Source organism: Vicia villosa, linkage group LG5 (assembly GCF_029867415.1).
Source record: "Vicia villosa cultivar HV-30 ecotype Madison, WI linkage group LG5, Vvil1.0, whole genome shotgun sequence".
NCBI lineage: Eukaryota > Viridiplantae > Streptophyta > Magnoliopsida > Fabales > Fabaceae > Vicia > Vicia villosa.
Window position 1 is genome coordinate 155,819,457 of NC_081184.1, and position 12,818 is coordinate 155,832,274.

The following is a 12,818-nucleotide window of genomic DNA, read 5'->3' on the forward strand; positions in this document are numbered from 1 at the left end:
ACAAATCACCACTAGTCATCTCCATCAACCACAACTCTAACCACCACCAACTAACACCACTCTGACGACTAATAATCACCATTCTGACATGCATATAACAATAAACAATTTTAACCATTATTGTTAAAATTAATTATAAGAAATGCATTATATATTTGTAATATCTTAATAATTTTACAAATCTAATGTCATGAATAGTTTGGACTAAGATATATTTATCATGGAAGCATTAATTTCATAACTCAAAATTAAAATTGATTTGGTTTTTAAAAATTTTAAAACTTATAACAAAAATTGATTTTAGTTTTTGAAAGCATAACTCATATTAAAAAGTAGGGATTACATTAAAGAACTTAAGAATAAACATAAAGAAAAAATAAGACAAGCAAACAAGTACATCAAGATAATTACTGGTTGTTGCCATCATCATCATCATAATCATTGAATGTTCAGGAGGATTTGGTACTCCCAAGCTAGCAAGATGATTTACGATGAAGGCTACTTAGAGATACATCTAATGAAATGTCTCAATGTTATTTCAAAGCATCATGTCATTATCTTTAGGTTTTGGAATGGTGCTAAACAGAGCTTCTATTGGATGAGTTTGAGGTGGTCATAATCAACTAATCTAGGTTTGCTGGCCCTGGTTGTTAAGGATCCCGATTTGCGTGTCCAATAGAAGCATTTTTCTCTAAGACCCCATTATTGTCTCTGATCCTCATCTACTTCAGAGTATTCTTTCCAATCATTGTGTAGCTAGAATCTAACTATTCCCCTTCTAGACTAATTCCAACAGGAATAAGAATCTTTATGATTAGGTACCCATATAGTAATCATGAGTTACCCCTTATTTATCAATCCAACACATGTTTAATTACCCCACTGACCCAATTTGTCTCAATGTTAGAGGATAACAACTAGGTGGCCTCAACATCAAGCCTCAACAGTTGTCATTGACTGTATTTCTGATAAGTCAGATTTTCATGGTATTTTTAAGTTTGGTATCATCATCGCTTTCATGTTTTCATCTAATTTTATGTCTTTTTTACTATGATATATGTTGTTGTTGTTTGTTTTGTAAAATAGTGAAAAATGAATGATTATGGCTTATATCCAAGTGATCAAGCTCGAGTCCAGAGGTTATTGGAGAAAGAAGGAGGTAATAGAGAAAATGAGCAAAAGACAAAGAGAATTATGGGCCTCGCATTATTTGTAATTACGTCAGTTATTGCCAAGGCAAAAAAAGATTAAAAATACAAATCGAACAATAAAAACAAGGATACTTACGAGTGGATTATAATAGTTAATAATGGCCCTACGTGATTCACTTTTACGCCCATAGTAAAACTTAATTACAAGTGAAAAAGTCCATGAACCACAAAATTTTCCAGATCCCTGACAATTTTTCTTTCTAGTATGTTTTGCTTCCTGACTGTAATGTACCGAAAGACTAAGGCTTTATGACAAATAATCACACATTATCAGGGATTTTAGGTTATATAAGTAGACTGCTAGCTATGGTATCATGACCTTTCCACTTGTAAGAAATCAATTATAATTATCTACTTTGTTTTTACTTGTAATTGGAGAACAACTAGTGTTGATGTATTTTCCATTGCATTTGCAATTACAAATTCTATTTGCTTAAACATTACTTTATCAATTGTCTTCTTTAATCATGCTTTTTTTTTACGATTATTAATATGTGTATTTTTATCAATATAATGAGTTAGTAAACTCTATCAGCCATACAGTTATGAGGGATGTCTAAATTACTAACCTTATGTAACTCTTAGTTAGAACCCTGTTATGAGAAATTAGCTTCACTTGGACTTTTGTGGCATTTACGAATTTCTATACAAAAGTGCAGACAATATCGGATATGAATTAATGGAACAAAAATTGAAGATTGATATTTTATATATATAAATTAGATGGTTAAATTAAAATATGAAAGTAGTTTTGGTTTAACTTTGAAAGTTTTGTTTACTTAAAAAAATAGCTTTGTCTAATGGGTCTTATCACAGAACAAACCATGAAAATAGGAGAGTTAAAAGGTTTAAGATGTAATTGTATACTCTGAAAGGACATGTCCTGAATCTATTGAGATAACCATCTATTGACTCAACCACTTTTTGTTTCACACCGGCTAACTCCTTCAAACTTATCTTCGACTGAGCCATGTAAAACTGCTCATGGAACACCCTTTCCAATTGATTCCAATTGAATATATAATTTGGAGGTAAGGTGGTGAACCACGTGAAGGCATTCATAGTTAAAGAGTTAGGAAAATATTTCATTTTCAAGTTTTCATTGTTGGCTAGATCCCCTGCCTCTGATTGATATCAAGCAACATGCTCGAGAGTGGACTCAATAGTGTCTCTTACAAACTTTATACACTTAGAAATCTTCCAACCTCTGGGAAGTTCAATTTTTAGAACATACTCAGACAAGGGAAAAAAATTAGGCCTATGAATTGGGCTAAGATTTGTTCGACCATATTGGCTATGTTGTTTTTCCCCCAAAAATTATTTTATTGGACATTTCTAACCCCTTGGTCTGCATCTTGATTTCTATTAACTAACACTAGCTCTATGCCATTTCAACCTAAGTCATCTCCAACTATCCTAGGTATGGGTTGTTGGACCTGTTGAGGCATTATTTGATGTCCTTGATCATTAGGAATTCCTTCGTTGTTTGGTACTTCTAGATTTTGAATTGGTCTAACATTTTGGATTTGAGGGATTGGCCGAATAGGCGCTTGAGGAGCACCAAAGAAGTCAGCAATTTGACCCATTTGATGAACCAATTGTTGGTCACTATGAATTATGTTTTGAATCAGAGAATTAAACACATATTCACCATATCATGGTTACTTTCATCCATTTGTTGCCTCATTGACAAGAGGGAACTATTAGTTAAAGGTGGCATAATTAGAGGGATATGTCCTAATCCTCCTCGTGGTTTTGCCATTTGACTTTGATTGCTTATAGAAGATCCCGATGCTAAGTATGGATTTAAAGGTGATGTAATATACATTGCATTATTTGCATATGTCGATGCATTAGTTTGTAGGCTTGCCATCATTGTAGTTTGCATGCCATATGGATATTCCCTAATGCCTGAGGGGGTAACATGAAGCTTGGGAGAAAAGAAGCCTAGGGTCTCCTATGATTTCTTGTGTGACCCTAGGTGTGTGCTATTTGAAATCATCAGAAATAATGCAGTGGTTTATGTTTGTTGGAAAATCAAATGATACGTTGTATTTGAGCACATGAAATGAATTGGTACATTGAAAACAAATGATGCATTTAATATCGTGAAAAAAAGTTAATTAGTAGGATTAACATTTTGTAGGACCTAATTTATCCCCAAAATGAAGTGACTGACCAATTAGAGCAAATGACATTTTTTACTTAACCAGAACATATTACTTACTTTCTTATATGGTAAATTGCAGTTTTTTCCTTAAAAAAATATTAAAATTGTATTGATAAGAATAAGTGACAAAACTCAAGGCTTCCCTTTATCTAAAGAAATTTTGCGGGATAAACTTTCATTTTAAATCTGATCATTTATTAAAATAAAATAATTAAAACAGTTGATTGTTCAAATAAAATTTGATTTTTTAAAATCTTAACCAATTAATAATATGTATGTCATTTTTACATTTTTAGATTGAAAGTTTTATAATTAGAGCTTCACAATCATTTAAAAATAATATTTTAAATATAATTAAAGTAAAAATCAAATACTAAAAAATAATAATTATGAATAATTAATTAATAATATAAAGTATATTTATACTCTCACTCCTCAGAGTGCGTATAAATAAAATTTCTTAAAAAATCCAAAAGACTATACTAAATTACTAATGCAAATGCTAGTATTGATCTTGTGAAAAAAGCTAAATAATATTTTTCAATAAATAAAAACTTATTGTAGTTTAAAACATCAGCGTTTGTAGTCCAACGGTTAGGATAATTGCCTTCCAAGCAATAGACCCGGGTTCGACTCCCGGCAAACGCATTTTTATATGTTTTTTTCTCTTCTAATTGACCGATAGTAAGTAAGTGTACCCCATATGAAACGAACCGTTTTGGTATTTGTGGTTCATATCAATTTTGCACTCCAAATATCACCGCAACATTAACTTCACACATTATTCCTACAACAACTAGTAACTTCCTCAATGGAATGGTGTTCAACAACTCTTTCATTTTCTTCTTCCACTCCTATCCTCAATTTTCAGGTAAAATTTTCAACTCATTATAACACATAATAATCTTGTTATTAATTGTGTGAATTCAAGTTATTGTTTATCAGCATGTCATGAACATAACTTATCCATGCATGTTGATTATTGATTCTAAATTCTAATTGCTGTGGTTAATTACTAAAATCAAATTTTTTTTATTTAATTTGTGTTGCAGAGCCCAAAATTTCCTAAAAGAAATTTCTGTCAGAAAATTTCAAACCCTACATTGCCTAAACCTTTTCTTCAAATATATGCTAAACCTCATGCACTAATTTATGAACAAAACTCAACAAGAATTTCTCCTAGAACACATAGACCATCCATATCAGCTAAATCCGGAGGACAAAGTTGGGATTTAGGAAGATTTATAAAAACTTTATACTTCTTCAATGGACCTCCATCTCCTGCTAAGGTAACATTTTTTCATTTCTGAATATTTATCATTTCTTTGAATTGTGGATGAACTAATGAATGTTTATCATTTCTGAATTGTGAAGTTCTTTGACTTTCTAGTTGGGAAACTATCCAGTCCTTCCCCGAGTGAATCGGTTATGGGGACTTCGGATATTGTTCTTGTTGCTGGAGCTACTGGTGGTGTTGGGCGAAGAGTAGTTGACGTGTTACGGAAGAAAGGAATTCCTGTTCGAGTATTGGTATTGTTTTGTGGCTTGCATTTGATGAGTTCTCGGTGCGAATAATTTGAATCAATGGATATTAAGTATTGTATTTAAGTTCTGTATTGATATCTATCAGGTTAGAAATGAAGAGAAAGCAAGAAAGATGTTAGGCTCGGATGTTGACTTGGTGAGTTAGTTTAATTGATTGTGCTGAAATATTTTACAATTCATAAGGTAATATAAATGTACTTTCGTAGTTTGCAATAATTTGATATTGACAATGAGATGGAATTGGACCTAAATATGATGGATCCTGAAATAACGGAAAAAGTGTTACTTATGGAGGGCAGAGTAGTCAATAGGGGTGCTATATCGGAGCGGGGGCTGGCTGTTATGGGAAGAGCCTTAGCGGTGCAGAACACTATAGCGGCCACTATAGGATAAATAGCGGGAGCGGAGTGGTTCCTTGCCCATAGCGGTTTCTGTTCCACTATCCTTTTCCCTCTGAAAAACGTTTTAAGGTGAATTTTGGGTTTTTCAATCAAATTTGAGTTGAGACTCAATCCTGTCTTTTTCCTTCTCTGTTTTTTTTAACCACATTAAAGAAAATAAAGAGTTTGAAGAAGATAATAGGGTGGAGGATGAAGAGGAATATGTTGAAGAAGAAGACTTATTTGATGATGTTTTTTTGCTTTAAAGACTTCAATTATGATGATATTTGATTTCTATGATAGTTTTAATTTTAATATTTAGTACTTAAGGTTGAATTTTGGGAAGTGATGTTTTGATTAAGACTTGATGCTGATTAAGAGTTTTGATAAAGACTTGTTGGTTCTTGAGTGTTTTTTATTAAGTCTTGTGCTTTGATTTTAAAAGGGGTTTTGAGCTATTTGTTTAATTTTACGTTGAAGATATGTTTATAATTATTACTCATGTAATTTGTCCAAAAAATTATCAAATAGCGGTCATCCCGCTGTCCCATTTTTGGGGTCGGCTGCTCCGCACTGCTATCCTGGATTGACTATTCAGATGAAGGGTATGTGTTTGTTTGCAAAAGAGATGATAAATTGACTGCCTGCCAAGTACAAAGTCTACTAATCTGTGCATGAAGATTTACGTAAATTTTAAGACTAGATAGTGGAAGATAACGATGTTCATCAATGCTAAACTTTCCTGTTTTATATTTATACGTCTTCTTTGATTACATATTTTAAACTGCATAAAAATTGATAAATTTTACCTATCCCTTACTTCCTCTACGTTATGACCAACTAACCTTTTTGCTGAAACTAAGGTTGTTGGAGACATTACAAAAGATAGTACTTTGATCCCTGAATACTTTAAAGGAGTGAAGAGAGTGATCAACGCCGTTTCTGTTATTGTTGGCCCTAAAGAAGGAGACACTCCGGACAGAGCAAAATACAGCCAAGTATGTTCACTCACTTTATAAAGCATATAAATGCGGTTTTTCTTAATCAATGTATATCTTTCATGGGAAATGAGTGGACTATTGCTGACTTATATCAACTCAACTGACTAATTTTCTCAATGTCTTAGTCATTGAATGTTTGTTGAAGGCTTCATAATCATCTCTTTCTAACTGATTGAATTTATTTTTGATGCAGGGAATTAAGTTCTTTGAGCCAGAGGTAAATAACTGTTTTTCCCTTTTGTTGAGACTATCTTCAGAGTCAGATCTGTCGCCTATTTAATTTAAAAGTCCAGTTTGTATACAAGCTCATCCTGAGAAATTCTAGAAGCTTTTCTCTTAGTTTTTGGTTATTGAAATCAGATAAAAGGTGATTCACCAGAAAAAGTGGAGTACATAGGAATGAAAAATTTGATCAAGGCTGTGAAGAACAACCTTGGACTTCGAAATGGAAAGCTATTATTTGGATTTGAAGGTAGGTGCCTAGTTGACAGCAATGCTTGATTAATTCAACTTTTATATTTCTTGATCAAATTTTCAACACATGAATGGCGAGTGACCACCAACTTAGATTTATGCTCTGTGTGCTTGCCTATTAAAAAGAAAACAGTAAAAATTGAACAAGTGATTTTGTTTCTTCTGTGCATCCTATTGATCATATTTCTTTCTCTAACTTTCTGGCAGGCGAAAGTTACAAGCAGCTTTCTTGGGGCGCTTTAGATGACGTGGTAATGGGTGGAGTTAGTGAAAGTACTTTTCAAATTGACTCAAATGGTAGTGAAAATGGTGGACCAACTGGGGTTTTTAAAGGTATGTATCCAATTCTAGCAAATGTGTGCAATTGTACTTCTAGGGGACTTGAATAGCATGTCCTTTGTATTTTACCGCTCAAAATAATACAGCCTTGGTCTAATCCAGGTGTTGTTTCATCTGCAAATAATGGCGGTTTTACAAGTATCAGAACAAAGGTAAACTGCAATATTTAATTTAACCAAGTATTGCGGGAAACTAAGTGTTAAATGAAAAGAAGAGAGTTTACATAATGGGTTTTCAGAATTTTTCAGAACCTGAGGATCTCTCTGCATATGATGGTTTGGAGTTCCGTCTAAAAGGTGATGGGCGAAGATATAAGGTCATCATACGCACAAGCCCCGATTGGGATGCTCTTGGGTACACTATAGGCTTTAACACAGAGAAAGGCAAATGGCAATCGGTAGTTGAAATCTAATACCATAGATACCGTTTATTTTATTTAATGACAGCTCTCAACAGTTTTTTTTTTTGCCTTTCACAGATTCGATTGCCGTTTTCTTCCCTAAGGCCCATATTTCGAGCAAAAACTGTGTCTGATGCTCCGCCATTTGATCCCAGCAATGTTGCATCCCTGCAGGCATGGCCCTGTTGTTAGTATTTCTTTGTCTTTTGGCCTTGCTATCTCACACACATGTTCTTAATGGTAAAGCAAAATTCTCTGCAGCTCATGTTCAGCAAGTTTGAATATGATGGTAAATTAAACGAGACGTTTGCAGAAGGTCCGTTTGAGCTTCCAGTGTCTAGCATAAAGGCATATATAAATGATCCAATAACTCCTAGGTATAGCCTTATTTTCTTGATGCCTTTCCTATCCTTTTTTTCATCCCTATATGCTTATTCTTTTTGCTGTGTTTCTGTCATTAAGATTTGTACATGTGGGCTCAGCGGGAGTTACCAGACCAGAAAGGCCTGGACTTGATCTAAGTAAACAGCCTCCTGCAGTTCGATTAAACAAGGAACTGGATTATATCCTCACATTTAAACTAAAGGTAGAATACTGTTGATGGCTCCTTATTTGTTTCCATTTCTGTGTTACATCTTCATTTGCTGAGAGCAATTAATGCTGCAATAGGGCGAGGATTTAATCCGAGAAAGTGGCATTCCATATGCGATCGTGAGGCCTTGTGCATTAACTGAAGAACCTGCTGGAGCTGATATAATCTTTGATCAAGGAGATAATATTACGGTATTGAGAAAACATTTTCTTGGTTTAAGAGCTCTTGCTAAACATTCATCTCACATATCGGTATTTCTGTATAATAGCATTTTGCTTCTTTGTCACTCATTTTCCAATTTAATGCATAATAGGGTAAAATATCAAGGGATGAGGTTGCTCGGATGTGCGTAGCTGCACTTGAAAGCCCTTATGCATGTGATAAAACATTCGAGGTCAGCCTTTTCCTTTACATTCGATTGTGGCCAATCCCCAATCCATATATGAATCTAGTAATTCGATTGCGGACAATCTCATTCTAATTTGGAAGCTTTACATCATCTATGCGACTATATCTATTGCAGGTCAAAAGTGTTATTCCATTTAGCGAGCCGTTTACCGTGGATCCAGAAAATCCTCCTCCAGAAAAGGACTATGACATATACTTTAAAAACTTAAAAGAAGGCATAACAGGGAAGGAAGCCCTCCAACAAAATCCTGTGCCTGTTTAATGTTCTTGCATTGCAGTTCAGCTATGGATATTGAGGCTATAATAGTACATTGAAAGCTGCACATAATCTTTCAATCCAAAGAAATATAAGCCAAACAAAACTATGATACTTCAAAAGGCTAGACATGAATGTTGCCATATACAAGATGCATGTATATTATTGTGCTTAAACATACTTTTCCTTTTCCTTGTTTGTTTTAGCAGATAGGAAGGGAAAGAATAAACACACCACACTTTTCATATACCAAAATAAATTTGGTTTTGACTCCAATATCTGTAAAATATCTATCCTATAGTATGATTTATTCTCACAATCATGATTTCATATTATTTGGAAACCCAAATTGATTCTACATAACTTGGATATTTGAATGTTAAAAACTGATTTTAAGCTTTTCTCTGTTAAATGATTTTGACTTGAGCAATTAAATGCTTTGTTTTCATACTTCCTGTAGAATCTTTGCTGTAAGAGACTCACGGGTCACATGGTCCTTCGTTCTTCTTAAATACTTTTGGACAAATTGCTACGGCCCCTTTCTGTCAGTTCAACTAGAAGACAATGTATGGAACATTACATCGATATCTTAACGAATTTCTTCCAAAAGATTCATTTAATTAAAACATTGTTCTAACACTAATGAGGAATTGTATACTAATAGTGGGTTTGGTTTAGCGGTGGCTTTTTCTAAAATCACGGTGCATTTTCGCGTTTGACATGAAGCTACATTTTGTAGCTTTTAAAAACCACATTGAAAAGGCTCTGAGACGCACGTTTGGTGGCTGAAAAGCCAAACCAAACAGACCATAAGGATTCTAACAAATCATAGATATGAAGTTGTTATTACATAATTAATTAATTAAATGATTAATCCAATGTTATATTATATTAACACAACACATATTTAGGGATGACACCGGTGGGTATCCGCAAAATTATCCATATTGAATAGGGTAAAAACTCGTAAAATGAGCACGGGTATGGATACGAGCAATTATCCACTAAAATAAGCGGGTATGGACATGGGCACGGGTACCCATCCCGTCCTATATCCGCATAGTATATATTTATATGTTTTTAATTTTATTAATATATTCTTATCAATTTAATTAAGTACATTACTATAAACTTGTACCCATTTTAATATAAATATTTGTTGATTTTTTAACTTAACAATAATATTCTTGATTTTTTTTAAAATGTTGTTAGAAATTTAAAATGACATGATAGATTATAATTGATCAATATTTTTTTATTAGAAGTATAGATAAACGGGTATGAATATGGATACTTATGTATCTATAGGATACGGGTACGCGTACAAATTTTCAAGCCTTCGAGTACGAAGATGTTTTCAAACCGCAAGTATGCGAACGAGTACTATAATAGTCTGCCCAAATCTTCCCCTTCGGCATCCCTACATATATTATATTATTTTTTTTTTTTTGTACATACACATATTATATTAAAACACATTTTTTTCACTATCATTATCCGATCCATTACATGTTTTGAAGCAATTTAAAATAATTTGAATTTTATTATTATTATTTAGATAATAAATAGGAAGTGTTGTTAAAACCACAGAAATTTATACAATATTTTGTTGAATTTAAATTTCATGATTTTGAAATTACTTTTAAAATTAAAGAATTTAAAATTTTCCCACCGTAAAAATGTGACTGCCAAATTGAATATTGTTGTTAATTCAAAGCTTATAAGTTGGTTTTCATATTTTTCAAAATTTTAAATTTGATCCTTAAAATTTTCAAAAATTACAAATTGGTCCCTAATCATTTTTAAAATTGTACTAACTAATTCCTTTAAATTTTTAAAAATTGCAATTTGATCTCTATTTTTCAAATTTTAAATTTATTCCAAAAATTTTAAAATTTATAAAATTGGCTTTAAAGATTTAGCCGTAAATAATTTTGATACTTCATCAAAACAATTTTTTTTCTCAAAATAATAAATTTCAAATGAATCATTTAAATTGTTTAAAATTTCTTAAAAATTTTCAATTAACATGTCCAAAATAGTACTCTATCTTACAAATCACCTCTAAAAGCAATTCATTGGAAAGTCATAAAAAATTCATATTCTATATGCTTCTCACGTAAACAAACATATACAAATAAATCACAAATCAAATTTAGCTAAAACAAAAACAAATATTTAACTAAGTTCATGTGAATATAATAATTCAATCACACCGAAATTTTGAACATAATGTAGAGCTTGAAATCTTCATACTCAGGAACAACAGAACACCTGCCAAAAGAACAAGGTAGAATAATTCAGTGCAAATTAAGAGAGAGAAAAACAAAGCAATGAAACATGAAGACAAAATTTGAACAGACTCTGATTTTTCTTCGTGCATTTGTGTTTCTGAGTCTATCAAGCAATTCTCTATGAGTAAATATGCTTCCTGGTGAACTCAAGAAAACCGTACGTGGAACTGGAGGAGACCACAATCCACTTTTCTCATAATCAAAATCAAACAGTGGCTCATCATAGAATTTCTGCAACAATCTATCAGAAACTGATTTTGTAACAATTTGAACCTTTTGTGGATAAGTTTCACATGAAACGGTTGTTTTAGCTATCATTTTATTCTGAGATAAGAGTATGTATGATAGTTGAAAATATGAAGAATGAATGATGATGGTAGCATTTGAAAAAAGGAGACAAATATGAAGAGGGGCTAATGATGCAGAAGGTAGGAACTTTGATAAGGACGTGTATGGCTGTATGTATGCAATCATAGATAGGTCGTGAGCACCATCATAGGATGATTTAGTTAATATATTAATTGAGATTCTTGTTAGGTGTTTATTTGATTGCCATGTATTTAATTTTGGTTACATAATTAACTATATATTTTATACTGACTATCAATGACTATCAATTCAGTTGATAGTTGTACAAAAATATCATAAATACATTAATAGATCAGTGTTCCATTATCTACAAATAAGAAAATACTAACCTAACAATTAATATATTAATCATTTATAATAAAATAAAAAACATTTATATAAACATTATTTAGTTGTATTACCATAATAGAACAACACAACCTCAATTGGTGTTTGCCCCTACTTGGTAGTGACAACAGATTCAACGGAAGCATGTGTAAATGTGGACTTCTAATTTTTGGGCCACCATGTTTGTCCTCTTCTTTTTTTAGTTTTATAGCTTAAGAAATTTCACTCTTCATTTGGATAATTGAAATGTCATCCGACTAAATATCTGTTTCTCTATGCAATTATATGTGTATCTACGAAACACGGACACTTCAAATTTGACTTCGATATTGACACCGCAAGACCGATAATAATTTGAAAAAATAAATAAATTAAATGTAATCACAAGTGTCAGTGCAAATGTCCGATACCGATATGGACACAGACACATTTTTTTCAAGGTATCTGTGCTACATAGCAGACTCAAGATTCAGCTACCAAACTCCATTGTATGAAGTATAAAACAATGAGAGAGAAAGTTAGAGAGAGAAGCTGCGCTAGGGTTTAGTTTTCTTTGCTTTTCTTCTTGGTCTTGGGATGGCTCAGGCTTGGTCCAGAGGAGTCGGAGGATGGACTAAAGTCAGTAGGAGCAAAGGTTTCGCGTCCTTCATCCCTAGGTGGGACATTTGGAAGAATCCTTCTGTAGGCAAGGGTGGTGTGTCCTCAACCTTTTTCTTAACAGATTTTGAAGCTAAATGGAGAGCTGAAGACTTGTACTTTGAGCTCAAGGATTTTGGTTTGATTGAGGAGATAGTTATTCCACCAAAAAAAGACTGGAGGGGTTCGAGGTTCGGTTTCGTGAGATTTCTAGACGTGGCGGACACTAGACTTATGGAGATCAAGTTGGACAATGTATGGCTGGAGGGGAGGAAGTTGAAAGCTAACATCTCGAAAATTAAAAGGAAGGAGGTTGTTCTGCATGGCAAGAAGGGCTTCGCGAAGGACAAAGATCTTAATCAGAGGAACAATTCTTTACCTTTTTTAGGCCCTAACAGCAATCTTACGTGCTCTGG

At 32.9% G+C, this 12,818-nt stretch overlaps 1 protein-coding gene, 1 long non-coding RNA gene and 1 other non-coding gene across 4 annotated transcripts; 2 read left to right on the top strand and 1 right to left on the bottom strand.

Moving 5' to 3' along the window:
* The first annotated feature begins 3,957 nt into the window (after window positions 1-3,957).
* Window positions 3,958-4,029, top strand: TRNAG-UCC (transfer RNA glycine (anticodon UCC)). Its single transcript has one exon. It is a non-coding gene; the product is annotated as a tRNA-Gly (tRNA).
* Window positions 4,030-4,095: 66 nt separating this feature from the next.
* Window positions 4,096-9,095, top strand: LOC131603370 (protein HIGH CHLOROPHYLL FLUORESCENCE PHENOTYPE 173, chloroplastic). 2 transcript variants are annotated; one of them, XM_058875672.1, is made up of 16 exons: window positions 4,096-4,252; window positions 4,434-4,670; window positions 4,756-4,911; window positions 5,012-5,062; window positions 6,170-6,304; window positions 6,501-6,524; window positions 6,668-6,779; window positions 6,989-7,114; window positions 7,223-7,272; window positions 7,359-7,517; window positions 7,599-7,694; window positions 7,782-7,897; window positions 7,983-8,106; window positions 8,190-8,303; window positions 8,426-8,506; window positions 8,636-9,095. In XM_058875672.1, exons 1-16 carry the CDS (start codon window positions 4,193-4,195, stop codon window positions 8,780-8,782), a joined length of 1,788 nt encoding a protein of 595 aa, XP_058731655.1. In that variant the 5' UTR covers window positions 4,096-4,192; the 3' UTR covers window positions 8,783-9,095. The 2 variants fall into 2 exon arrangements, with proteins under 2 accessions (XP_058731655.1, XP_058731656.1); XM_058875673.1 differs by lacking the exon at window positions 4,096-4,252 and having other exon boundaries at window positions 4,531-4,670; window positions 4,772-4,911.
* Window positions 9,096-10,850: 1,755 nt separating this feature from the next.
* LOC131607889 (uncharacterized) lies at window positions 10,851-11,624 on the bottom strand. The gene is made up of 2 exons (XR_009285429.1): window positions 11,140-11,624; window positions 10,851-11,050 (listed from the first exon to the last, which is right to left on the bottom strand). It is a non-coding gene; the product is annotated as an uncharacterized LOC131607889 (long non-coding RNA).
* Between the last annotated feature and the right edge of the window lie 1,194 nt (window positions 11,625-12,818).

Bases quoted from the DNA above. Each gene is read 5' to 3' on its own strand.
- LOC131603370 (XM_058875672.1), top strand. From the start codon at position 4,193: ATGGAATGGTGTTCAACAACTCTTTCATTTTCTTCTTCCACTCCTATC. The intron at 5,063-6,169 runs GTGAGTTAGTTT...GCTGAAACTAAG, and splicing joins TAGGCTCGGATGTTGACTTG to GTTGTTGGAGACATTACAAA. The intron at 7,898-7,982 runs GTATAGCCTTAT...TCTGTCATTAAG, and splicing joins AATGATCCAATAACTCCTAG to ATTTGTACATGTGGGCTCAG.